Source organism: Trifolium pratense, linkage group LG4 (assembly GCF_020283565.1).
Source record: "Trifolium pratense cultivar HEN17-A07 linkage group LG4, ARS_RC_1.1, whole genome shotgun sequence".
In the NCBI taxonomy this organism is placed as follows: domain Eukaryota; kingdom Viridiplantae; phylum Streptophyta; class Magnoliopsida; order Fabales; family Fabaceae; genus Trifolium; species Trifolium pratense.
In genome coordinates, this window is record NC_060062.1 from 2,440,499 (window position 1) to 2,468,477 (window position 27,979).

General features: G+C 32.6%; 1 protein-coding gene and 1 pseudogene across 2 annotated transcripts; both read left to right on the plus strand.

Annotated features, from left to right (window-relative positions):
- The first annotated feature begins 410 nt into the window (after nt 1-410).
- On the plus strand, nt 411-27,808 carry LOC123881857 (oligopeptide transporter 1-like). Of its 2 annotated transcripts, none has more exons than XM_045930604.1 (6): nt 411-752; nt 2,878-3,329; nt 3,415-3,512; nt 4,085-4,657; nt 4,764-5,031; nt 5,154-6,233. In XM_045930604.1, the coding sequence occupies exons 1-6, from the start codon at nt 716-718 to the stop codon at nt 5,955-5,957; spliced, it is 2,232 nt and encodes a 743-aa protein (XP_045786560.1). In that variant the 5' UTR covers nt 411-715; the 3' UTR covers nt 5,958-6,233. The 2 variants fall into 2 exon arrangements, with proteins under 2 accessions (XP_045786560.1, XP_045786561.1); XM_045930605.1 differs by lacking the exons at nt 411-752; nt 2,878-3,329; nt 3,415-3,512; ... (1 more) ...; nt 4,764-5,031; nt 5,154-6,233 and adding exons at nt 24,105-24,177; nt 24,943-25,394; nt 25,509-25,606; ... (1 more) ...; nt 26,560-26,827; nt 26,940-27,808.
- Nucleotides 16,276-20,276, plus strand: LOC123881856 (annotated as a pseudogene).
- Nucleotides 27,809-27,979: the final 171 nt, after the last annotated feature.

The window sequence follows — 27,979 nt, forward strand, 5'->3', positions numbered from 1 at the left end:
TACATACAAATTGGATTGTGAATGAATATATAAAAGTAAAATACTACTGTCAAAAAATATATATATATAAAAGTAAAATACTGTAATAAAAATTAAAACATTACAACAACAAAAATAAAGAAGATTTAAAATTAAAACATTAAATGAAAGCTTTGATAATAATGTTTGATTATTATCATTACCTACATTAAGTTTTTAACTTTTCATTCATTGAAGTGGTTATTATCATTAATTTTTATTATATTAAAATAAGTTAATAGTCAATTCTACAATAAAATATATATTTTCTAATTATTATAAATTTTGACGTCTCAATTGTGATAAGAATTCGGTGGAAGTGACATCGATCATAATAATTTTTTTTGAAGGAGCACACTCTCATTTAACCATAATTATTATCAAGTTATTCTTAAATATAGTTCTTAAGTATAGCTATGAAGATATGTTCGACATAAAATAGTGAGACCTAGATAAATTTCACCAAAAAATTACTAAAGTTTTAGTAACGCCCTTGGTGTGTTTGTAACAAAAAAGCAAACACTTGGTGTGTAAAAGTAAAAGTGACGTATTGCTCTTATCTCTATAAAGGTTGAAACCAAATTGTTTGACTATAATAACACTGAAAGCCAGAGTCATAGTAAAAAAAATTATACAGAACTTTGCAAAATACCTTTAATTTGGTTTCAATATCTTCAAAGACATTCCTGTCTTTGTAATGACAGGGGTTGTCAGTGATACATTCCATATTGAAGGTAACCCTTTTCTTCTCTCATTAGTTAATTCTTGTAAAGTTTTGTTTTGTTGTCATACTATATAGAATATGATTCATTAATGTATTATGATATCATATATATGTTCAATTGTTCATACATTGTCTTATTATTTTTTGAAGGATTAAATGAAAGTTAATGCTATTATGTAAGATATTATATATTATGTAAAAAAAAATTATCTCTTGATATCTAGATGCTCTAAATTTATAAAAAAGAAAAATGTTATGTAAAAAATTGTCTTTAAGAGGTCACAAGGAAGACAGTTTAAGACATTGATAGGTGAGATATTGATATTTGTGGGGCTGGGAGTAGTGTTAGGGATATGAAGCCCATACAATATACTACTGCTTTTAGATTAGGCATCTCGTTAAATATGTGTTGGACATCGACACAATATTGACATATATTTTTTTATTTTTACCACTAATATCCGGTCCATTTGACCTTCTAATTTTGTTTGGAGTCAATTATGTGTGGGGATTGAACTATGGTTCTCCCAGCGTCAATCACCACTAGACTAACTAACAATTGATTACAATATTAATATATATGATTATATTTTTTTTTTTTAATTATTATCTGTATGAATGTGTGTCTGGTATCTATGCTTCATTTTTCTTTTTTTTGACTAAAGGTATGTATCTATGCTTCATAGGTATTGATATTTGTAAATTTTTTACAGTAATTTATTTGTATCCTGCGGTTGTATCAGTTGTGACTTGTGAGGCTAATATTCTGCAAGATAGAGTTTTTGGTTGTGTATCTTGTACCTTCAAAGCATGTTTTTTTGCTTTGCAGGTGTATGTTATTAGTAAAATCTTTTTGCTTTTTCAAAAAAGAAAAAGTGAAAAAAGAATACTTTATCAATGGTGTGAAATTGTTGATGATTAGATATTTGAATGGACATGTAAGTTTAACAAAATTACGGTTCTAAAATGTAGTTTTTGTTGTGATTGTGCCTATTTCACTGCAATTCAAATATAAGTATGTGGTCAAATTTTTTATATATGTGATTATTGTCTTTTTGGTTCATCAAGGAAGAGAAGAGGGAAAGAATTTTAATAGAGAGGAGAATGGATAATAAAATTTAATTTTATATACATATACATACATACATATATATATATATATATATATATATATATATATATATATAGAGAGAGAGAGAGAGAGAGAGAGGAAGAAAGATATTTGAATTACACATATATATTTTGTTCACGAGAGGATGAAGCATTTTATAACTATTGTTTTACAATAATTTATATTTTTTTTTTGATAATACAATAATTTATATTTTCATTCTTATAATTTTATTTTATATATTTGTTTTAAAAACATTTTTTATTTATTTTTAAAACAGTTAAAAAGATTTACAAACATTTTATTTTATTATAAATTGTCCCATAAAATTTTTCAAGTCAATAATTCAACAGAGATCAAAAAATCCATAAGGGGGTAAGTAAACTTAAAGACAAAAATCGAGTAATTGAAATTTAAAGGGTCAAAATTGAACAATTGTGAAACATAAGAGTTACAATCGAGCAATTAAAATTTAGTGGATCAAAATCAAACAAATTATAAAATTTAGATGATCAAAATTGTATATAAGTCTAATTTTGTGAATAGGAAGCTTGACTAGGCCGCAAATAAAAGAGAAGCAAAGACAATTTGACAAAGATAATTTTAATTTTAAAACAAAGTTGAGGTTCATTGGGTGAATATAATAAAATCTTCAAATACAGAACTTTATATTCCCCTATGTTTCCCTCCCAATTTGGTAGAACCAAAAAATGGGTCTATAAAAAATTTTGCTCACATCTTCCTCTTAATTAAAAATACTCTTTCACCTCCTCTTCCTTCCATCTATCGCTCAAATAGATATTAGTATATCGAGATATTAGTCTCTACATATTATCGTCCTAGAAACCTAAATTCACCTAACAATGAACCCTTCAGATTAAAGACATGTTTGGGATCTGAACGCCGCACATGGTTGCACTCACTTTTCCTAAATTATTATCGGTTTAAAGTTTTGTCTGATATATGTATTTGTGTCATTTCTTCATAGTTGTTTCTTGACATAGCTAAAGGTTGTTTGATGCAGATGACAACGATAAAGAAGTGGATGATTCTCCTATAGAGCAAGTCCGACTTACAGTGCCAATAACAGACGATCCTACACAACCAGCACTGACATTTAGGACATGGACTATTGGTTTGGGATGTTGCATTATCCTTTCCTTTGTGAACCAATTCTTTGGGTTCAGAACCAACCCTTTATTTATCTCTTCCATCGCAGCACAAATAGTTTCTCTCCCACTTGGGAAACTAATGGCTGCAACACTTCCAACCACAATATATAAAGTCTCTTTCACTCATTGGTCTTTCACATTGAATCCTGGACCATTCAATTTGAAGGAACATGCCCTTATAACTATTTTTGCTAGTGCTGGAGCTAGTGGTGTCTATGCCATTAACATAATCACTATTGTTAAGGCTTTCTACCACAGGAATATCAATCCAACTGCTGCTTTTTTGCTAGCACTGTCAACCCAGGTGAACAATTTTGTTTTCTTAATATAACCAACCAAAATAAATGATTGTTAAAAATGTGACTTTTTTGTCCTTGAATATATTTTAGATGCTTGGTTATGGATGGGCTGGTATATTCAGAAAGGTCCTTGTGGACTCACCCTACATGTGGTGGCCTGCAAATCTTGTTCAGGTGTCCCTATTCAGGTATTTCATTATTTTATTATCATGGTTTTTGTGTGTGCAAAATCTTTCTTTTCTTTCGCATGAATATAGCAGCTAATTAACTACTATATATTTTGTTTGTATGACTCAATCTTGAATGTTTCCGGTGTCCCTTTTTATAAGATTTTAATCAAATTTCCACGTGTATTAATTATTTATTTACCAATGCTAAGAAGTCCAAAATCATTGCATTAATATATGTTTATAAGTAAGGACAATCCTCACCTTACAAGCAGATTTTGTAGGGTCTGGTTAAGCCAAACTCTCAATTTTAAAAACCAATTATGAAAAGAAATTTCTAATTGAGAATGAACGAATGTTTTTTATGTGTAGAACATACACTTCAGATTGAATGTGTGGCGACACGTCACTATTCTGACTTCGACCCATGTGATTATATTCAATATAAACTTTCTTGAGTTTTTTCGAGTTTCATTGTGTTAGTGTTAATGCAGAATGTAATTGTGTTAGTGCATCACATATTTACTATTTAGGATTATGATGTTCATTTTTCTTTTCTTTTCTCATTGGTAAATGAATCTTGAATGACACAGGGCATTTCATGAAAAAGAAAAGAGGCCTAAAGGAGGAAACACAAGGTTGCAATTCTTTTTCCTGGTCTTTGTAGCTAGCTTTGCTTATTACATTATTCCAGGCTACTTTTTCCAAGCAATATCAACCATCTCTGTTGTTTGCTTAATATGGAAAAACTCTGTCACGGCTCAACAGATTGGTTCAGGAATGAGGGGTCTTGGTATTGGTTCATTTACACTCGATTGGAACACTGTTGCTGGTTTCTTAGGAAGTCCTTTGGCTTATCCTGGTTTTGCCATCATCAACATGTTGGTTGGATTTGTGTTGTATATCTATGTTGTGATTCCCATTTCCTATTGGAGCAATTTTTATGACGCCAAAAAGTTTCCCCTCATCAGTTCTCACACATTTGATTCCACTGGTACACCATATAATGTTTCTAGGATTCTTAATGATGCAACCTTTGACATTGATATGGATGCTTATAACAATTACAGTAAGCTCTATCTTAGTATCACATTTGCATTTGATTATGGATTGTGCTTCGCAACTCTCACAGCCACCATCTCTCATGTTTTCCTCTTCCACGGAAAGTATGTTTTTGTTGATCCTACAATCGTATATTATGTATTATTGACGCATTTTTTTATGATAAACCATCTAACTATATATATACTCTGGTGACTGTGAATTTGAAAGAACGATTAATCAGATGTGGAGAAAGACAACAGATGCACTAAAAGAACAAGCTGGAGACGTACATACAAGAATCATGAAGAGAAACTATGAACAAGTCCCTGTGTGGTGGTCCATAACCATTTTGTTTCTTATGACTATTATGGCCTTGATATGTTGCGAAGGCTTTGACAAGCAGCTCCAGCTTCCATGGTGGGGGGTCTTGCTTTCTCTAACAATTGCATTGGTTTTCACTTTGCCAATTGGTGTCATTCAAGCAACAACAAACCAGGTAATATTTCATCTTAACCCTACGTTTCCTAGGGGGGAGGGCCTCTACTAACCAGAAGGTTTTGATTGTCCAACACAAGTAGAAAAAAAAAATCTAAAACATGTTGTGCCTTTGTTTTGCAGCAAGCTGGACTGAATGTGATCACAGAGTTGATTATTGGGTACCTGTATCCTGGAAAGCCCCTTGCTAATGTAGCCTTCAAGACTTATGGATACATCAGCATGTCACAAGCACTTGGTTTCCTTCAAGACTTCAAATTAGGTCACTACATGAAAATTCCTCCTAAATCTATGTTCATAGTACAATTGGTAGCAACTTTGGTTTCTTCAAGTGTATACTTCATGACAGCATGGTGGCTTCTAACAACTATTCCAAACATATGTGATGAATCAATGTTGCCAGAGGGTAGTCCATGGACTTGTCCTGGTGATGATGTGTTTTACAATGCTTCAATTATATGGGGAATAGTAGGTCCAAAACGGATGTTCACCGAGGATGGAATTTACCCCGGAATGAATTGGTTTTTCCTCATAGGTCTACTTGCGCCTGTTCCAGTGTGGCTGCTAGCTCGCAAATATCCCAATCACAAATGGATTGAACTCATCAACATGCCACTTATAATTGCTGCTGCCAGTGGAATACCACCGGTTAGATCAATAAATTATATTTCATGGGGAGTTGTTGGAATCTTCTTCAATTTCTATGTTTACAAACGTTTCAAGTCATGGTGGGCTAGACACACTTACATTCTCTCGGCAGCTTTGGATTCTGGCATTGCTTTCATGGGTGTGTTGCTCTATTTTTCACTTCAAACTTATAATATCTTTGGTCCAACATGGTGGGGTCTTGAAGGAGATGATCACTGTCCCTTGGCTAAATGCCCTACAGCTCCTGGTATTGTTACCAAGGGATGTCCTATCTTTTGAACTCCATATTTGCACTCATTGGTCATGAAAATATACACAAATCTGATGATGATTCTAAGTCTGCTACGATGCAATGCTATAACATCACTATAGCAGTTGCTTGACAACACTTTGTATTAAATAGTGTATCGTTGAATATCCGTCATTTGACAACATTGTAATTAACATGTTTTCTACTTTGTACTTTCCATATCTTTGCCAATTGTATAAACTGTTACGAAGTATAAAACTGTACAGATTGCAGAATTGTTTCAGTATACCATTTCTTTGATTCTATCTAATCCATTGAAATTTGCAACCATTTGCAATCTGTTTGAACCAATTCACAATGGCCACAAGCATAATGGTTGGAAGTTGAAAATAGTGAATGACACATTCTCATAACTTCAAAGAGTTGTTGATTCTTACCCAAATCTATGTAAAAATTATATTCAAGGTACTGAATAGCAACTAGCAAGGATCTACTACTGGAAATTATCATCAGTGTGTATCTATCTGTCATGATTTTTCCAAGGTTATACAACTTTGCACAAAACCAATAGAAGTGTTACTTTCCAAAATTACGCTATAGTAGAAATTCTAATTGAAATTCTTGCTCCCAAAATGGTGGCTTGTCACACTTTACCTTACACTTATGCTGTTTTTTGTTGTCATAGCCAAGAAAGTGAGAATAGGGTGTATATAGAGTTTCATTAGTTTGTGAAAATGGATATAAAGTGGAAGCTATGGCGGTTTGTCACTTGGATACATCACAATGGGCACCTAGTCATGTTTCATTTCAAGTTCTTGGGGTTACACCAAGAAGCTCTTTTGTGTGCCACTTTTTCCCAGCTGATAATTTCATTTGGGTCCCTTAAATTCAAATTCTGAGTTCTGTCACTTGAGGTGTTAGTTCAGTGATAAAGTTTTCTCTTAAAATCTTAAGATGTCGAGTTTGAATCATGTTATAGAGATAGTTGTAAAATTGTCGTTAGTATCACTTGAATTAATAAAAAAAATAAATCACAAGTTTTTTCTAGGATGTGACTTGTAGTAGTATATTACTAATGTGCTTGTAATTTGTGTTTATGTGCCTTCATGCTGTTCAAAAGAAGTAATTGTGTTGTAATGTGAAATAAATTTCTTATCGGTATATATGTAAGTCTCTGCTTTTATAATTTTGTTTGAATCCTGATGTTATGCTTGTTAATGTGTAATTCAAATGGCTTATGTTTGTTACAGTAGTTAGTTAGTTAGTTTACAAGTAGTAACTATAGTTAGTTAGTTTACAGTTTGTTAGCTATAGTTAGTTGGGCTTGATGCACTTACTTGTTATCCAAGTAACAAGTATATAAGTCTCGTAAAAACAAAATTTTATCAATTGAATGCATTTACTTTTTTCTTCTATCTTCATTCTTTGATTTCACAATCCTAATTTCACAAATCATCTCCAACAAATTGGTATCCAGAGCAATCTGGTTTGATCTTGCTGCGTGTGGTGTTGATTAGTTCATGATGAATACGAACATTCAAACACAGTTACCAGAATTGAAGGGTGATAATTGGGATCGATGGACTATTTAGATGCAAGCAATCTTTGGTTTTCAAGAAGTGTTAGATGTGATTCAGAATGGCTATGCAGTCATTGGTAATGAAGGAACTGAAGCACAAAGAACAACATATAGAGCTAACTAGAAGAAAGATTGCAAGGCGATTTATTTCATTCATCAAGGTGTTGATGAGATAAATTTTGACAATATTTCAACCTGTACAACTGCAAAAGAGGCTTGGGACACATTAGAGAGGTGTCCCACGGGTGGACAAAAAGTGAAGAAAGTGAAGCTTCAAGCCTTAAGAAGACGATATGAGCATGTGGAGATGGAAGATCAAAAGAAAATTGAAGAGTTCTTCAACAGAGTTAGAGTGATTACAAATTCTATGGCACAAAATGGTGAGGTAATTTATGACCAACAATTCTGTGAAAATATTCTAAGATCTTTGCCCCCGAGATTTGATTACATAGTTTGCACAGTAGAAGAGACAAAAGATATAGCAACTATGACACCTTGAACAATAGGGCGGAGTGGGGCGGGGATGAGTTTTGTTACTTTTTTATTAAAAAATGAGGTAAGAGTCGAAAATTATTTTGTTTCGACAATATGATTTTTTAACAAACGCGCATAAGAACCAAAACAGAGCTTCAGAGCTTCAGAACTTATATCAGCTTCAGAAGTTGTGAGGTTCAGAGGTTATATTGCTTCAGAGGCTGAAGCGCTGGTTCAGAGGTTATATTTTTCAGACTAAATATTCAAATTAGTTCTCGATAATTTCAGCTCGACTTACTTTTATACTAACAAATACAATACTCAAATTAGTTCATGAGAATTATATAATGGTTGTGATGCAGGTTTAACAATATGTTGGGAGAATGGTTACAAAAAGATTATTTCTTTATCAGATTCGTTTCAGGTAGTTAATCTAATCTACAGTGGGGTTTCTCCTCATCACTGCTTTGTTAGTGAGATTTTGAGCATTCGACAGCTTATCACTCGTGACTGGAAGGTGGTTCTCTCTCATACCCTTCGGGAAGGAAATTCGTGTGCGGATGAGCTAGCTAAAATGGAGGTTGTTGTGAATACTCCATTGGTTATGACTTCAACGCCTCCAAGAACTTTGGCTAAGCAACTTTTTGAAGATGCTAATTGTGTAATTTTTATTGGGGAGTAGTCTCTCGTGGTGTTTTTTCTTTTTTCCTTTTCTGTTTCTCTTCATGTAATCAAAATAAAAAATTGATAAACATAGAATAAAATTATATATTGAAAATTATTACCTTTTCCATAGTCATGGTAAAAATTAATGAGATTAAAAAAAGTCAAAAATAATAATTATTTTCTTTAAAAAAAATAATGCTCATACTACTTTTTATGTTAAGGTAGTGTTTGGCCTGACTTATTTTCAACTTTTTTCCCTACAAAAGTAGAAGTAGGGCCAAACACATTTTTATAAAAGCCCTTAATATAAAAAGTAGCTTAAATTTTGTTCACAAAAACTATAAACAAGTCACTTCTATAGTTACTTTCATCAACTTTTGTGGCAACGCGTAGCTTCTAGTCACAGTGCTCCTTTCGAATCTTGTCCACAACAAAATATATCACTTTTATTTTTATTTTTATTTTTTCTTTGCTTGCCCATTTTTCTTTTTACTGGAAAAACTATCCCATTATATTATTTATTTATGCCGTAATGATATTCAAATTAATTTTTGTATACAAAGTACAAACTTCGTTTCTTACATTGAAATATTTACTTCATATATTTTTTTTACTATAATATTTTCTGATCAATTTATTTTATATGTAAATAATTTATTTATTTTATAAAAAAATCATATAATTTATTCTCATAAAAAATAACAATATAATTTAATTTGAGCTCTTGACCTCTACATACTATAATGTTTCTACCAGTTAAGTCGAACTCAGAGTGATGAACATGCGTCAATTCTATTATATTAAAAATTAATTTGATACTAGTATTAATATTTTATTGATCAATTATTGATCTGACTTTCCTGACATCCTAATAAAACTTCAAATTACCAACATTCCCTTTTCTAAGAACTGAGAATTAATACCAAAAAAATAATTTATTTTTCTTATCTACAATTCTTTTAACGTTTCGTAAATATTAAAAAAATAAAAAACTTTTTTTAAACAAAAAAAAAATATAAAAAAAATTAAAAATAACTTTATATCTCACTTATTGTATGTATTGTATATAAACACTTTAATAAAATAATAGTTTTTTAGAAATATTTTGTCAAAGTCAAACAATTGTTTTGAAAGTAACTTTTATGTTACAAATTTTTTTAGAAATCCAAACAACTTTAACTTTATCTTTAAAGTTCCATTTTGTAACTTTAAATTGAAAGTAACTTATAAGTAGAAAAAAAGTCTTGCCAAATGCAACCTAAGTATTTAATATAGTTCTATCCATCCTCATCTTTCAATCTTATATATAAAGTTCACCACCATCGGTAATTTTATATCTTTTATCATCACAAAAGTTTGTAGTTAACTATCATTTGAGATTAATTGAGGGAAAAATTGTTTTTAACATGAACTTAGTGGTCTTGGGCCTCTTGGCCATGGTTGTTTTGATCTCCACAAATGGGGTAGCAGCAATGAACTTGCATGAGATCTCTTCAATAAATGATACAACAGGTCTGTTTGCATATATTATCTTATTGTATGTATAATGTATATTCTAATTTAATGAGCTCTCTTAACTTTATTTGATTGAACATAGTTATAAAATTTGTATTTATATTCTACCAAAAAAAAAAATATTTATAGACTAGTTACGTTCTCTCCGATCTTTTTATAAAAAAAATTCAATTTTTTAAGTTAATTGCATATTTAATTATCTGATAATTTTGTTTTTCTTTTCCAGGAATTGTTGATGACAAGTGTAGCAGGTTAAGTATTCAAATAAATCAATCTCCATCTCAGCCTCTTCCAAGTGGTATTCCAACATACACAGTTGAGATTGCGAATACATGTGTTAGTGGTTGCAACATCTATAACATTCGTGTTGCATGTGGCATGTTTAGTTCTGCATTATTTATCGACCATAGAAAGTTTAGGCGTCTCGGACGTAGTACTACTTGTCTAGTTAATGAAGGAAAAACTTTTCCTAATGGAGCTGTTATTTCATTTAGATATGCTAATAAATTTTCTTATCCACTCTCTGTTTCCCATGTAATGTGCGGTTGATTATCCATATTTTGATTAAATGTTACCAGTATGAATTTACAAAATCTATATGGATTTATTCGTCCACAAATTTTAGCTCAATTCACAGGAATATGGATTTGTCAATAATTTGTCTGTGTGAGTTTTCTATAACTTGTCATTTCGTCGGTTAAAAAAAATATATGAAAAGTACAATTTGGCCCAACCTTTTTTAGGTATAGAAGCTAATTTTTTTTTTTTGTTTTCATCCTCCGGTTCTTAGGGAAAGGGGGCCCTAGTAGTCTAGAGTTCGGGGCGAGTTATGGCATCAAGTGATTCCAGTCCCTTCCCAAATGTAGTTGCGGGGGATCGAACCGTGATCCTCCCTACCAAGTTCAGCATCAATCACCACTGAACCAATTAACATTTGGTGGTGTAGAAGTTATTTTAATCATAAAGCTGGAAGTAAAATTTTTGTTTTTATAAGAAAAAAATTTAAGGATTATTAAATATATTTTTTTTTTTGCTTTCACCACCAGTTTAATTTGGTTCGGGATCAGTTCTGGCATGAAGTAGTTTCAGCCCGCTCCCGATCGCAGTTGTGGGGGATCGAACCGTGATCCTCCCTACCAAGTTCAGCGTCAATCACCACTGAACCAACTTTTTTTACGGCTGCAAGACAAGTAAAATTTGATTAAAAAATTATTTCATCTAAAAATCGAACTCGAGTTCTCCCAAATGAACCCTTTATTTTTTGACGAAAAAGAGTTTATAGCATTTTATTTATAATAATATGTTCAATATAAATGAGTATGTCAATCATCATACTGAAAACTAGTTTGAGATATGGTGTTTTAAAAAATTCTAAACAATGTAAATTGTTTGTCTCCAAGCAAACTTAACACAGATTTATAAAAACAGGGGGAAAATACATACAACTATGGATTATAATCTCTTAATTCATTAACATTTTTACGTACTGATTGACCCAACTTTTTTTATGTGTATAAGTTCATAAAGCTAGAAATAATAGTTTTTTAATTAAAAATTAAAATTGTTTGGTAAATTATTATTTTTATAAAAAAAGTTAAAAGTTGTTTTTTTTTTATTATAATAGGGTTAAAATATATGTTTGATAAAAGTGTTTTTTTATTATAAAAAAAATGTTGATTTTTTATGAGTAATCAAAGTGTTTTTTTACTGTAGCTTTTAAAAATTGTTATTTGGTCTAGCTTCTTATTTTTAAGGAATATTTTTAAAGAATAAAAGAGAAAAAAAAGTTAGGTCAAACGGTACTAAAGTAACGGAACAGAAACATCAACAACAAGTTTTGAGTCCAATTCAAACACCACCAAGCCCAATTGGCGTACCGACTACCTAGTTAGCGCCTATAATAAACCAAAGCTTCACAAATATGAATTGTTCAATTAAGTACAAACGACTCTGTTTTTTTTCAAGAACAAAATTGTCATTCTCATCTCTAATACACATTCCATTTTTTGGTCTATTACTATGAGGCAAAAAGAAGGCGCCAATGTTACATTTAAAAGTTTCCCTCAAGTTTTTTCCACCTTAACTCTGTAGTTCCACACGAGTACACAACTCACGAGAAGCTGATGTTCGGTTTTTTATGAAATTGGATCTTTCAATTACTTCATCCGTCCCACAATGAGTGACCCATTTTAAAAATGTAAATTATTCATATATTTTGGTTTGACTATATTTTTTTACTAATAAATAAAAATAAATATTAATACATAAGATGTTGTTGGATTCTTCTCGATGAGTATTTTCAAAATATCAAATTTTTATAATTTTTATTATTATACAATTAAAATATTAATCGTCAAAATTATGCATCGACATACGTAAAAGTCTAGTTTTCCTCGTTGGATCTTGCAATGACATCCTTTGTGTTGTAGGCGAAGGTGTAGACTTTGTTCTCATTCAATTGTGGAACCCTTCCATTAGAAAATTTAAAGAATTGCCCACTATTAGTCATCCAGAAAATTACCATGTGTGGTTCTATGGATTACAAGGTAGTCATCCAAAGAATTGCTAACATATATAAGGGATATGAGACCGGAGCATATTACTTACAATCATAAAAATGACACTTCAAAGTTTATTAAGTTCGATAACACCGCAAAAGTCTGCGTTGAGAGTTTGATATCACCTTGTTTTTAATTCTAGGATGTAGATGCGGTGTTATGTCACTTTAGCATTAGATTTAAAATAAAACCTATATGGTTGATTTCTGTTTATGATATTTATTTTGCACTTATTCTTTTGATTATTGGTTACTTCATAAATCACTCTTAATTATTGATCATTTGAATATGCAGCGTGAAAAATTATAGTTATTTTCATTTATTTATTTGTTTGAAGTTTTTATTTTATAGTCATGCATTTCATTTTATATAGTTTACAGTCATACAGTCATGTGTTCCTTTAGATTGTTTGAGGTTAGAATTGATAAGATCACAAATAAGACTTAGATGTTATACCAAGTGATCACTTTGTTTGTTGAAATGTATGCTTTGAACTTTACGAATTTTGTAATGTATACTTCAGATCTTAAACAATACATTATGAAGTGAACAAATCAAATGTCATCATGCCCCTGGTTCTTTGAGAAGGTTACGAGAGCAAAAGAATCACTCAAGGCAGGTACAGACTTTTTCTGCTTAAGTTTTGCTTCCATTGATATGAATGTTTTAAACCTTAAAATGGTATGTTGCAAATGTTTCAAATGAAGGTTCATGCTTTGGGTGCCGATTCATGGAAAAGCATTTCGGTGTTTCCTTTTGCTGGTGGTGTCTATGTTCAGCCATCAGGGCAATATGTGAGTGGCGCAATTAATTGGTTGGTTTTTACGGATACCGTGCAAAGTCAAAGTTTTATCGCTTCTTTTGATTTGGGCAATGAGTTTTATCAAGAGGTTTTGCTACCCGATGATTTTTGTGAGGCAGATTCAAAAACATTTTTGAGTGTTTGCAGGGATTGCTTGTGCATGATTTCTGGTGAAGATGTTTGGATTATGAAGGAATATGGAAATAAAGAGTCTTGGACCATTATCCTCAATAAAACATTAACAACAATTGTGCCCTTAAGGCACATGTTAAGGAAGCAAAAATAGAAATTATTAAATGCTAATTTGTATATTTTGACTTTTGAATCATTAAATTTCTTGTATCATTAAATGTTGAATTTCTATTTTGGTATATCTTAACATGTGCCCTTAGGGCACATGTTAACAAGACCCTATAAATTAAGCTAACAACAACTTAAATTAAGTTCTTAAGAAAACAAATTAAATTAAGTGTGCAGTTAATTGTAGTTAATATATTAGAGGATGCTCTTTTCATTTTTTTTTTTTTGCAAACCAATGATTTTTTTTGTTGAAACATCATTTTTTTTTGTTACATAAGAGAAAAAATAAAGAAAAAGTCAACAAGGATCACTCCCTAATAAACTCTACATCCCAAACATCATCTCAGAGTGGCTTAACCAGATCTTTACGAGGAGTAGGAACATTCACCAATGGCGAGTCAAAATTAGCACCTAATTTAGCCAACACATCAGCACACGCATTTCCCTCACGAAGAGTATGCGTAAGAATCACTTCCATCATGATACTATTATTTATTTATTTTTGAACATCTACACTTTTATCAAATAAAAAGAGAATCTCAACATCTACACTTTCACAAATGGGTAAGGCCACAGCAAGGATTCATTTTCTATAATAAGGTCAAATGAGAGGAGTGCAGCTTTGCTCCTTTTCCATAGGGTCCTTTTATTCCTTTCCCTTGCATAGATGATTGACATGTGGCACATAAATATTCAATGGTTGTGATTAAAAACCTCACAACAGTGTTATGCTGGTATCCAACTTACGCTGGTAAAAAAAAAAACTATCCCTGTTGAACCGACGCTCCCACCACCGTCATGTCCACCGCTCCGGCACAGTGCCTCCAGCACAACTGCGTTCTTGTTCAGTTGTTCTCCTCTCTCTCTCTCTCTCTCAAGGAACAGATCGAAAAAGACAAGATTTTCAGGACTACAATATTTGTTCTTAGTCCTCTTCTTTGTTCTTGATTTAATTTTCTTCCAATCCTTTTTGAAGAACTTTGAAATGATTATTTGAAAATTTAATTTGAGAACGGCTTCCCAATTTTAGTTAGTCACGCAGACACACACAATCGTACAATACCAAACAATACACTCTACTCCACAAATCTATTTTGTATGAAAAAGAACAACATAAACACCACTTCAATTCACTAATGTTAAATTCCATGACCAGATTTTTTATTCTGCATCCTTCAACAATTGATTACATCTACCATATGTTGAGTCCTACAATTGAAAAAGAGGGGCGCGAGATGAAGAGAGACGAAGGTTGAGAGAGAGCAATACGATTTTCAGAGATTAATTTTGTCTCGCGTAATTTGTAGATGACGGCGAGACACGGCGGTGACGAGAATCTGCGACGAAGATACGCTACGACGGCGGCCGGTGCATCGAGAGAAAGTGGAGAGGCGTCGAGGAGAAAGAAGAAGATGGAGCGTGTTTTTGCCCAGTTCCCAATTTCTGTAGTTTTGCTTTTCTGTAGTTTTGATTCTTGTTATCTTTTGATCTCAGCCATTTGATATATTTTTGCCATATGTCAATGATCTGCGTAGTGAAAAGGAATAAAAGGAGCTTCAAGAAAAGGAGCAAAGCTGCACTCCTCACTGACATTACTAGGCCAACCTCAACAACTATCTTCCAAAGTCAATAGGCAACATAGACGTCATGTCACTGTTCTGAAGTAACCGTGTGGAAAAGTGGCCCAGTCCGCCTCATTTAGGTCTGACCTGTTTAAACCCGCCAAAAAATAGGGTGGGACAGGCCAACTTAGATATCCGAACTCAAAATTCAAATCTGCCCTATTTATTAGCAGGTTGGCGGACCGACCCTTCAAACACTTTTTTTTTTATTATTTTTACAGATTGATTTATTACATAATTTACAAAATTATTAATCTTGCTAAAATCAAATATTTTGATTTTTCTGATATTCTATATTAAGGTACAAATACTTTACATTTTTTAAAAATATAGTTTTACATACCGGTATCTACACAGTACCAAATACTGAACTCCTACATATATATCTTAATATAAAAAAGAGTTAACTTTTAAATATATTCAATAATTAATACTATATTTGCTATATTAAAGACCAAAGAAAATACTTTCTTCGGTCCTCTATATAAAAAGAAGTTTATTTTCTATATTCATTGTAAAGTTGATGTATTTGGACTATAATATTGTCTAGATACATCAAGTTTACAAAGAATCTAAAAAACAAATTTTTTTATATATATATATATATATATATATATATATATATATATATATATATATATATATATATATATATAATCGGAGAGAGTATTAAAAAAGAGTCGTGCCTCATAGGAATTAATCAGCATTTTCCATGGAAAATAAATTTTGTGGTACAAGTTTGCGCCAAGATAAAAACGAGCAGAAATTAATGCATGTGGGACAACTGACATGTGACAAGTCTTAGAAATGTTTGGATTTTCCAAATGGGAAGGATAGAAAAATGTTTGTACTATTGTAGAGCAATGCTACAGTGAGTCACTCTGACATTAACATTATCTCTATAAAAGGTTGAAATTAAGGAGACAGCATTCTCATGAGAGAAATTATAGAGGGAAGAGAAATATCTAACACACATTTGGTCTGAGTTTCTTCAAGGACATCCCTGTCTCTGCAATGGCAGCGGTTATCCAAGATACATTCCATATTCTAACTAAGGAGGACTATGAATCCAAACTTGCCATTGCATGTAAGCCTTTTCTTCTCTCATTAATTTAGTTAATTCTTGTAAAGTTTTGTTTTGTTTTCAAGTAGTCTAGTGGCTAGAAATTTCATCCTTAAAAGTGAATAAATGGAATATTCGGGGTTCGAATTTTGGTTGCATATAAAATGTGGACCAATTGAGCTAAGTTCACGAGGACAATAAAGTTTTGTTTTTATCAATGGTATGAAATTGTAGATGATTAGATGTTTGAATGGGCGGTGAGTTTAGTAAAATCACAGTACCAAGTGTGTAGCTTTTGTCAAAATCGCATTCTCTTGTAACTGTGTTTATTTCACCACAAATACAAACATAAGTATGTGGTTAGATTATCTATACCAGCCATTAGTTTGTAAGAACACATCAGATTAAAGACATGTTTGCTATCGAAGCGGCACATATGATTGAGTTCAATTATTCGAATTAATATTATCAATTTTAAGTCTTGTCTGGTGTGTGTGTGTGCGCGTCTATGTATATGTCAATGCTTCGTAGTTGTTATTGTTATATGTGTATGAATCTAAAGCTAGAGATTCTTTGATGAAGATGATGACGACAAAGAAGTGGATGATTCTCCTATAGAGCAAGTCAGACTAACAGTACCAATAACAGATGATCCTACACAACCAGCACTTACATTTAGGACATGGACTATTGGTTTGGGATGTTGCGTTATCCTTTCCTTTGTGAACCAATTCTTCGGGTTCAGAACAAACCCTCTATCTATCTCTTCTATCGCAGCACAGATAGTTTCTCTCCCACTCGGCAAACTAATGGCTGCAACACTTCCAACAACAATATATAAAGTCCCTTTCACTCCTTGGTCTTTCACATTGAATTCTGGACCATTCAATTTGAAGGAACATGCTCTGATAACCATCTTTGCTAGTGCTGGATCTAGTGGTGTTTATGCCATTGACATTGTCACTATTGTTAAGGCTTTCTACCGCAGGAGTATCAATCCAATTGCTGCTTTTTTGCTAGCATTGTCAACTCAGGTGAACAATTTTAACCATTTGCATTTATTCAGTTTAATATATCCAACAAAAGAAAAATATTAGTTAAAAATGTGATTGCTTTTTGTCATATTGAATTTTTTAGATGCTCGGTTATGGATGGGCCGGTATATTCAGAAAGGTTCTCGTGGACTCTCCCTACATGTGGTGGCCTTCAAATCTTGTCCAGGTGTCTCTATTCAGGTATTTCTTTATTTTTTCAATCATAGTTTTTATGTGTGCAAATTCTTGTTTTTCTTTTATGTGAATGGAAAATGTGTAAGGTTAATTAACTACAACTTCATGGCTAAATATATGACTCTCGAGTTTTTTCTTTGTTCCTTTTTATAATAACATAAATTTCAAAGGAAGAGTGAATGAAGGTTTTATTTATAGAACATACATTTCAGATATTGAAAGTGTGTGACAAAGAACCGATACAAACACATGTGGTACATTCAATATCATTTTTCTTGAGTTATTACTAGTTTCAAGCCGGTGTTTGCATGAACTGTATCTGTGTCGGTGCTTCATATATTTACTATTTAGGGTTATGATGTTGATTTTTTTCTTCATTGGTAAATGAATCTTGAATGACACAGAGCATTTCATGAAAAAGAAAAGAGGCCTAAAGGAGGAAACACTAGGCTGCAATTCTTTTTCCTGGTCTTTGTGGCTAGCTTTGCTTATTACATTATTCCAGGCTACTTTTTCCAAGCAATATCAACAATCTCTGTTGTTTGCTTAATATGGAAAAACTCCATCACTGCTCAACAGATTGGTTCAGGAATGAAGGGTCTTGGTATTGGTTCATTTGCCCTCGATTGGAACACTGTTGCTGGTTTCTTAGGAAGTCCTTTGGCTTATCCTGGTTTTGCCATCATCAACATGTTGGTTGGATTTGTGTTGTATATCTATGTTGTGATTCCCATTTCCTATTGGAGCAATTTTTATGACGCCAAAAAGTTTCCCCTCATCAGTCCTCACACATTTGATTTCACTGGTGCACCATATAATGTTTCTAGGATTCTTAATCAGGCAACATTTGACATTGATATGGATGCTTATAACAATTACAGCAAGCTTCATATTAGTATCATATTTGCATTCGATTATGGATTGAGCTTCGCAATTCTCACTGCCACCGTCTCACATGTTTTCCTCTTCCATGGAAAGTATGTTTCCTTAGATTCCACAATCTTATATTATGTATTTTTTATGCAATTTTCATGATAAACTATCTAGGATCTAACTATATATTTTGGTGACTATGAATTTGAAAGAACGATTAATCAGATGTGGAGGAAGACAACAGTTGCGCTAAAAGAACAAGCTGGAGACGTGCATACCAGAATCATGAAGAGAAACTATGAACAAGTCCCCGAGTGGTGGTTCATGAGCATTTTGTTTCTTATGGCTATTATGGCCTTGATATGTTGTGAAGGTTTTGGCAAGCAGCTCCAACTTCCATGGTGGGGAGTATTGTTTTCTCTAACAATTGCGTTGGTTTTCACTTTGCCAATTGGTGTAATTCAAGCAACAACAAATCAGGTTAACTTTTTTGCCTAAACCCTCCGTTTGTGAGGTTGTATATCATAACAAAAAGTTACTTCTTGTTGTGCAGCAAACTGGACTCAATGTGATCACAGAGCTAATCATTGGGTACCTTTATCCTGGGAAGCCCCTTGCTAATGTAGCCTTCAAGACTTATGGATACACCAGCATGTCACAAGCACTTAGTTTCCTCGAAGACTTCAAATTAGGCCACTACATGAAAATTCCTCCAAAATCTATGTTCATAGTACAGTTGGTAGGAACTTTGGTTTCTTCAAGTGTATACTTCATCACAGCATGGTGGCTTCTAACAACTATTCCACACATATGTGATCCATCAAATTTGCCAGAGGGTAGTCCCTGGACTTGTCCTGGTGATGATGTGTTTTACAATGCTTCAATCATATGGGGAATAGTAGGACCACAAAGGATGGAATTTACCCTGGATTGAATTGGTTTTTCCTCATTGGTCTACTTGCGCCTGTTCCGGTGTGGCTGCTTGCTCGCAAATACCCGAACCACGGGTGGATTAAACTCATCAATGTGCCACTTATCATTGGTGGCGCCAGTGGAATGCCGCCGGTTAGATCAATAAATTATATTTCGTGGGGAGTTGTTGGAATCTTCTTCAATTTCTATGTTTACAAACATTTCAAGTCATGGTGGGCTAGACACACTTACATTCTCTCGGCTGCTTTGGATTCTGGCGTTGCTTTCATGGGTGTGTTGCTCTATTTTTCACTTCAAACTTATGATATCTTTGGTCCAAAATGGTGGGGTCTTGAGGCAGATGATCACTGTCCCTTGGCTAAATGCCCTACAGCTCCTGGTGTTGTTACCAAGGGATGTCCTGTCTTTTGAACTCCTCCATAATTGCATTCTATCATATCCACATTTCAAGTCTGCTATGCTACAATGCTATAGCGCCGCTGTGGCAATTGCTTGACAACACTTTATAGTAAATAGTGTATCGTAGAATAATAGTGATTATTGTTTAAATTTCACTACACTATAGCATTACATATAGCCGCTATTTAATAGCATTGTAATTAACATGGTTTCTACTTTTAAATTTTCTATACCTTTGCCAATTGTATAAATATTTATCCAGTAGAAAGCTGTACAGATTGCAGAATTGTTTCTATTTAATCCAATGAATTAAAATTTGCAACCATTTGTTCTAATGCAGCAAGCAATCTGTATGAAATATGAACCAGTTCACAATAGCCACAAGCATAATGGTTAGAAGTTGAAAATATTCAAATCATGTGCACACCTTTGTTTCCTTTTGTTCAATATGATGTTTCTGTCTAGAAGTTTGAGAAGGATGGAGCTTATTTATTCAAAATGCTTCTACTGAACAAACATCAGATTGCAGGCAGTTGGAGAATCATTAGGAAAGCTAAAATCCCACCAAAAGTAAGAAAAATTGTGTAGCGTGTTGGTCTTAACTGCATCCCCGCTTGAGTTAAGCTTAGTATGCGAGGTGTTCAATGTCCAACGAATTGTGCTATTTGTAACGAAGATGGTGAAGGCAACCTGCATTTTTTTTTCTGTGTCAGAAAAGCACTCAATGCTAACAGCACATAGGACTGTGGACAGTGATCCTTGATGTGTTGCATGCTACCTCTTCTATTACTCATAACTTGTATTCTATTTTGCAGAAACTAAATACAAGTCAACAAGAAATATTTACTTTTATGCTTTCGAGTCTTTGGAACCAAAGAAACAACAAAATTTGGAATAATACTATTCAAACGATCAAGTGATGTGTTATAGAGCTAGCGTGTTACTCTCGAGTTGTGGAAGAGTAAATGCAGAGGAGCAGATTGAAGTATATATAGATAATTGAAAACACTGAGATTATCGATATACTATACTATCTAATAATGGTATCGATGAACATAGCCTAAAAGGAATAGACAAGATAGATAAAATGAAATGGAGAGAATGAAAAGATGATTCTCATTATTGAAGAAGTTATAGTTACAAGGCCTTATATACAATTGTTAAAGAAACTAACAAAGCAACTAACAAGATGGTTACAACTAACGTCTAACATGCTAGACTAGTTACTTGTATTACAAGTTACAAGTTATAACTAACAAAATAGAACTATATGTCATGGACTTAATTTTGAATGTCTTTCTCTGTGGCCTTTATAATATGTATCATTTTAACCATATTAGACAGGTTTTTTTAGATATAATCTTCTAACTATACATACAGTTTTCTTTGTGTGCATAAACAATCTCTAGCAAATACTATATTCTAAAGGTTTGTACACAATTTCATATCAGTTTTGCCATTGGCAGGTCATTATTTTCCACAATTCTGTTTGCAAAATTTAATTTGAAGTATTGATTCAATTATGAGTTATTTGGAATGGTTGATACATTGATAGATGATTATATAAGTTTGACTCACTAGGCGACGAGATTCAATGGACAACTTAGAAGACAATTGTGAGTTGTGGAAGGTAAAGTTAAGCCTTTTCAGTTTAAATTTACAACTAAGAGGAGGAGTTAATTTGTAAAAGCACAATGATTGGTCTTAAAATGAGTTTTTCCTTCACATTAAATAAGTTCTTAAACTGCATATCCTCTTTTAGAAAATTCTTACCAATTGAATTTGATCTCAATGAAAAATTGTTATTCAAGTTTTCTTCAACTGTGTATTTAAATATGATCTGATTCAAACCTTCCAACATTCATGAGGCATGCCTAATATTCTTATGTTTGGGTTCGATTGTCTGTATTTTTAAATCTTACCGTCATGTTCATTTTCATTACATGTCATGTTGATTTTCAAGTAGTATTAGTTTTTACTATATTGATATGGATATATTTTGAAGGGGAAAAATTGTTGCACTCATATAGCACAGTTTTAGGAAGGGATCTAATTCTTTTTTTTATAGCTATATCTGTTATAAACTTGAAAATGAGAACAAGGTGGCTCATGCATGATATTATTTTCCTTGAATTGGAAACTACATGGCTGTGAATCTCTTTTATGCTAGACACTATCAATCGAGGAAATTCCCTTTATATAACATGGATTTGATTGTTTGAGACAATTAAGTTCGCATAAAATTAACAACTCCATTACTAGAAAATAGGTTTGCACCTAGATCTAGCTTCAAATTTTCTGCATTGGTTTTCAATTGTTTTGCTTGTGCCTTATAATCAGCTATTAAACAATAAAATTGAAATGTGACAATGAAACAAAAGGCAACAATTGAAGGAGAGGACATCAAATTTATAAATAAGGATAAGGATGTATTTATAGAAGAAGAGGCAAAACATGAAATTTGAGTGGTCAGTGATTGCAAAGATGAAGTTAAATAAATAGAACAAACATCATGAATAGAAATGTTAGCATAAGGTACTGCTACATAACTTCTTTTTTTTTTGTCAAGACATTTTAACTATTGTTACTAGACACAATCTTTGAAGAAAAAATATATACATAAATAGGTAGAATAGAGGGGTGCATTAAGATAAACATATATACTAAAACAATTACAAAATTAGTTGATGATGGAGAAAATTCTTTGAATTATGGAAGCATATTTTTGTTGTGCATTCTTCAATTGTCTTTTGGAATTTTTTTGTCATGTGAACATAGTTTCAACTTGGCTATTTTGTTCTTTTCTCTTAAAGATATTGGCCGGCCTAGCCAAAATTTGAACATTAACATAACAAGAATAATAACATTAACGATTGAAAAAAACTTTGAATTGGCTCGCCACTTTATCTGAATTACCTCTAGGTTGAATTTTGAATTAACGAATTTCATTCCTTTGAAAATTAAAGGGTTTTTTATTTAAATGAAATAAACAAAAAAGGAAAAAAATCTTAGAATGTGTCTTTACCTTTTTCCTGATAAAATCATATTAGTTTTTAAATTCATTAAATAATTAATGTATTTTTTTGAATAAATTAATTAATGTATTTGGTCTATAATATAAATTAAATACATATAAAAAGTTTATATAATATAGACTAGATAAGAATGAGATAGAATTTCTATCCATTAGGCTATATGACAAAAAATAAAATAAAAATTGAATGTTTTGTACCATATATTATATACTACTCTCTCTAGTCTTATGTATAAGAAAAAATCTGTTTTTAATATTCATTGTAGGATTTATGTATTTAGATTAAAATATAGTCTAGGTTCATCAACTTTACGATGAATCTAAAAAGTAAATTTTTTCATATACTTCTTCCGTCCTAAAATATAAGCAAAAATGAGTCAAAGAAATTTGATGCATATTTGGTTAAAAATTTAGACCAAATACCATAACTTTTTCCTTATATTTTGGGACGATATACATGATCGAAGGAACTTTTTTGTATTAACCATCTCCTTTCTGACAGAGGGGTTCGATAATTCAGCCTGAGTACCAAAAATTATTTTTACAAAAATTAAGTCGAACGATTCGTCTTAGTGAAGATTCCAAGGAAACGAATTAACTATACAGTCAGGTGTCGTTATCACTTCTAAACCGTCTGATTGAACGGCATGACTACATGCATTTTGGATTATACCGAATCTGGATCCGAGATTCTGGATCCGAGATTCCAACATGCTTTCCTTTATAGCAAAATCAAAATTAATTTCTGCTTACGTGACTTCAACAAAATGTCAACAATTATATTTATCCCATTCACGGTTACAGCAAAGAATATTAAATTCGTAGTCAATATGAGTCACCATATGAACGTAATGTTAATCAAATCAAGCCTTTTCAAAAATATAAAGATCTTACCTTAAATAAAATTCATCTTACTACTCACATTGCCATGATTCGGGTCACATTCATTCAATATTACTTTAAGAAAAAATAAAAAATGAATAAATTAACACCATAATTATGTTCATTTGCAACAACATTTGTGTTTAAAAAGGTTGAAACATAGAAGAAAGAAGACATTTTTTATATCAAAAAAAAAAAAAAAGACACTCTTGTGAGAGAACATTACAGAAATCTCTTTGTCTCTTCAATGGCAGGAGTTGTTGAAGATACTTCCTCTGTTCGTACTAAGGACCATGATGAATCCAAACTTGCAATTGATGGTAACTCTTTTCTTCTCTCATAAGTTAATTATTGTAAAGTTTTGATTTTGTTGTCGTTCTATATGTAATATGATTAAAAGTTATATTATTATATCATATGTTCAATTGTTCATACATTGTCTTATTATATTTGAAGGATTAGGTGAAAGTTCATGCTAATATTATATAATATACTATAAGTTTAATTGATATGTTTGGTTAGTGTAAATTAATTAGTTTTACACTGGCATCTATTAGAAATCAAGCATTTTTTCATGCCATATAATTGAAGCGGGGGTGTAGTAGGGTGATTTGGCAGAATACACGCAGTTGTTATGTGAAGCAACATATAGTTCATTAGAGTCTTTATCATGGTGTGAAATTGTAGATAATAGATTTTTGCATGGACGACCAGTTTTTGCAAAATCACAATTCTGAAGTATAACTTTTTTCAAAATCGCATAGTCTCATAGTGATTGTGGTGAGATGTTTGATATCAGAGTAGTGTGTATAAGTAAGAACATTTGATTGAATATATTAACCTCTTAATTAGATCTTAGTATCCCGAGAGATTACTCTCTGCATTTCGGCCTAGATATTTGAACTCGCCTAACAATGAACACTTTCGATTAGAGGCATGTCTAATATCCCAACGGCACATATAGTTGCATTCAATTTTCTCAAGTTGTTATTACTGGTTTCGGGGCGTGTCTGGTGTCTATGTCATGTTGTTTTATTATTGTTATATGTGTGTGTGAATCTAAAGTTAGTAACTGTTTGATGCAGATGATGACAACAAAGAAGTGGATGATTCTCCTATAGAGCAAGTCAGACTAACGGTGCCAATAACAGATGATCCTACACAACCAGTATTGACATTTAGGACATGGACTATTGGTTTGGGATGTTGCATTATCCTTTCCTTTGTGAACATATTCTTTGGGTTCAGAACAAACCCTCTATCTATCTCTTTTATTGCAGCACAAATAGTTTCTCTCCCACTTGGGAAATTAATGGCTGCAACACTTCCAACCACAATATATAAAGTCCCCTTCACTCCTTGGTCTTTCACATTGAATCCTGGACCATTCAATTTGAAGGAACATGCCCTCATAACCATCTTTGCTAATTGTGGAGCTAATACTGCTTATGCCATTAGCATTATCACTATTGTTAAAGTTTTCTACCACAGGAGTATCAATCCATTTGCTGCTTTTTTGCTAGCACAAACAACTCAGGTGAACAATTTGTTTTGTTAAATATTAAACATTTGCAATTTTTTCAATTTAATATAACCAATTAAAGAAATGACAATTAAAAATGGAATTATTTTTTGTTCTTGAATTTTTTAGATGCTTGGTTATGGATGGGCCGGTATATTCAGAAAGTTCCTTGTGGACTCTCCCTACATGTGGTGGCCTTCAAATCTTGTCCAGGTGTCTCTATTTAGGTATTTCTTCTTTTTTTTCTGTAATGGTTTTTGCATGTGAATAAATGTTGTCTGTGTAGAATATAGTCATATACACTTTCTAACGCTTATCTGATACCAATACATATGGTTACATTCAATAAATCATTTTTCTCGAGTTATTACCAATTTCAATGTGTTTGTGTTTGTATAGACTGTATTTTTGTAAGAGCTTCTATATTTACTATTTAGAATTATGATGTTGATTTTTTCTATTCATTTCTCATTGATTAATGAATCTTGAATGACACAGGGCATTTCATGAAAAAGAAAAGAGGCCTAAAGGAGGAAACACTAGGTTGCAATTCTTTTTCCTGATCTTTGTGGCTAGCTTTGCTTATTACATTGTTCCAGGCTACTTTTTCCAATCAATATCAACAATCTCTGTAGTTTGTTTAATATGGAAAAACTCTGTCACTGCACAGCAGATTGGTTCAGGAATGAAGGGTCTTGGTATTGGTTCATTTACCCTCGATTGGAACACTGTTGCCGGTTTCTTAGGAAGTCCTTTGGCTTTTCCTGGTTTTGCCATCATTAACATGTTGGTTGGATTTGTGTTGTATGTCTATGTTGTGATTCCCATTGCCTATTGGAAAAATTTCTATGAGGCCAAAAAGTTTCCCATCATCAATTCTCACACATTTGATTCCACTGGTGCAATATATAATGTTTCTAGGATTCTTAATGATGCAACCTTTGACATTGATATGAATGCTTATAACAATTACAGCAAGCTCTATCTTAGTATCACATTTGCATTTGCTTATGGATTGAGTTTTGCAATTCTCTCCGCCACCATCTCACATGTTTTTCTCTTCCATGGAAAGTATGTTTCCTTTGATTAATTCCACAATCATTAATTATGTATTTTTTTATGCAATTTTTATGATAAACCATCTAACTATATATATTTCTGGTGATTGTGAATCTCAAAGAACGATTTTTCAGTCTTGGAGGAAGACAACAGCCACACTAACAGAACAAGCCGGAGACGTGCATACAAGAACCATGAAGAGAAACTATGAACAAGTCCCTCAGTGGTGGTTCATGAGCATTTTAGTTCTTATGACTATTTTAGCCTTGATATGTTGTGAAGGCTTTGGAAAGCAGCTCCAACTTCCATGGTGGGGAGTGTTACTTTCTCTAACAATTGCATTGGTTTTTACTTTGCCAATTGGTGTCATTCAAGCAACGACAAATCAGGTAATTTTTTTTGTCTTAACCCTCTGTTTCCTAGGAGAAGGATCTAGATTTTCTAACACAAAAAGGAATTAAAAAACTAATCATAATAGAATAATTTTTGCTCTTTGTACAGCAAGTTGGACTTAATGTGATCACGGAGTTGATCATCGGTTACCTTTATCCTGGAAAGCCCCTTGCTAATGTAGCCTTCAAGACTTATGGATACATCAGCATGTCACAAGCACTTGGTTTCCTTCAAGACTTCAAATTAGGCCACTACATGAAAATTCCGCCAAAATCTATGTTCCTAGTACAGTTGGTAGGAACTTTGGTTGCTTCAAGTGTACAGTTTTTCACAGCTTGGTGGCTTCTAACAAGTATACCACACATATGTGATGAATCAATGTTGCCAGAGGGTAGTCCATGGACTTGTCCTGGTGATACTGTTTTTTACAATGCTTCAATCATATGGGGAATAGTAGGACCACAAAGGATGTTCACCAAGGATGGAATTTACCCTGGATTGAATTGGTTTTTCCTCATTGGTCTACTTGCGCCTGTTCCAGTGTGGCTACTAGCTCGCAAATATCCGAATCACAAGTGGATTGAACTCATCAATATGCCACTTATCATTGCAGGCCCCCATGGAATACCACCAGTTAGATCAATAAATTATATTTCTTGGGGAGTCGTCGGAATCTTCTTCAATTTCTATATTTACAAACATTTTAAGTCATGGTGGGCTAGACACACTTACATTCTATCAGCTGGTTTGGATGCTGGCATTGCTTTCATGGGTGTGCTGCTATATTTTTCACTTCAATCTCATGATATCAATGGTCCAGCATGGTGGGGTCTTGAAGGAGATGATCATTGTCCCTTGGCTGTATGCCCTACAGCTCCTGGTGTTGTTACCAAGGGATGTCCGGTCTTTTGAACTCCATGTTTGCATTTTAGGAATAACAAACTAGGAAATTTAATATTTTCCAACCGTATAAATATTTATCCAGTAGAAAGTTGTATAGATTGAAGAATTGTGTTTCTAATTCAATAGACCATTTCTTTGATTCTATATAATCCAATGAAATTTGCAACCATTTGTTCTAGTGTAGCAAGCAATGTATTTGATTTTGAACCAATTCACAATAGCCAAATTCACAATGGTTGGAAGTT